The sequence below is a fragment of the Cariama cristata genome, unplaced genomic scaffold (assembly GCF_000690535.1).
Source record: "Cariama cristata isolate BGI_N322 unplaced genomic scaffold, ASM69053v1 scaffold25838, whole genome shotgun sequence".
Taxonomy (NCBI): domain Eukaryota; kingdom Metazoa; phylum Chordata; class Aves; order Cariamiformes; family Cariamidae; genus Cariama; species Cariama cristata.
Genome location: NW_009629824.1, coordinates 7,154 through 8,062, shown reverse-complemented (window position 1 = coordinate 8,062; position 909 = coordinate 7,154). Strand labels below are relative to the sequence as shown.

General features: G+C 63.4%; 1 protein-coding gene across 1 annotated transcript in view; it reads left to right on the top strand.

Annotated features, from left to right (window-relative positions):
- Nucleotides 1–909, top strand: part of IBSP (integrin-binding sialoprotein) — a gene marked incomplete at its 5' end in the record, with an annotated part of 3,609 nt that overhangs the window by 2,243 nt on the left and 457 nt on the right. The window contains 2 exons of the mRNA XM_009705319.1: nt 158–259; nt 559–804. Of these exons, the coding sequence (XP_009703621.1) occupies nt 158–259; nt 559–804 (348 nt within the window). The remainder of the gene's footprint in view (nt 1–157; nt 260–558; nt 805–909) is intronic.

Here is a 909-nt window from a genome sequence, read left to right as displayed (position 1 = left end):
TTGATTTTTAGCCTGGAGCGAGACCCGTGGGAAAGCAGGGAGCTGGGAGCGGAGCCCAGACGCCGTGCGGGGATGCTGCGTGCCCTCCTCACTGCTGGGAGGGCTGCGATCCGCTCCCGCTGCTGACCCCGGCTCCGTCCTCTCCCTGTCCCCGCAGGAGCCATCCCATGCCGGCACCCAGGCAGCCGGCCATCCCACCGGAGCAGCCCCCGGGGACAGCCAGGGTGGGCTGGGAGGAGACGTCGCATCCCCCCAGCAGGTATGGTTTGGGGGAGCTGGAGGGGAGCACCCGTGGAGGCACTGCATGTTCGCTTGCACCCATGGGATGCCCTGCACCCCATTTCTCCTTGGGGGGTCTGCGGCGCAAGATGCCCACGGCTGGGCCAAGCTCTGGGTATTAACCCAGCGGGAGGGTTTGAAGGGGCACCCCAAAAAAGCAGCTTTGCCAAGGGGTGCTCAGCTGTGCCCATGCCTACCTCGTGCCATGCGGCTCCGAAAAAGCTGCAAACCTCCCGACGCCCAACTAATGCGGTGTTATTTTCCCCCGGCCAGGGCAAGGGCTGCCAAGGGCGCCTGAAGGGGGGCAGGAGCAGCGCTGCCGGCAAGGGGGGCGACTCCGAAAATGAAGACAGCGACGAGAATGAGGAGGAAGAAGAGGAGGAGGAAGAAGAAGAGATAGCCGAGAACGAGAATGGTGTCAACGGCACAAGCACCAACACCACCGAGGGGGCAGATGGATCTCACGGCAATGGCACTGCGGTGGCTGAGGAAGAGGAGGAAGAGGAGGAGGAAGAAGAAGAGATAGCCGAGAACGAGAATGGTGTCAACGGCACAAGCACCAACACCACCGAGGGGGCAGATGGATCTCACGGCAATGGCACTGCGGTGGCTGAGGAAGAGGAGGAAGAG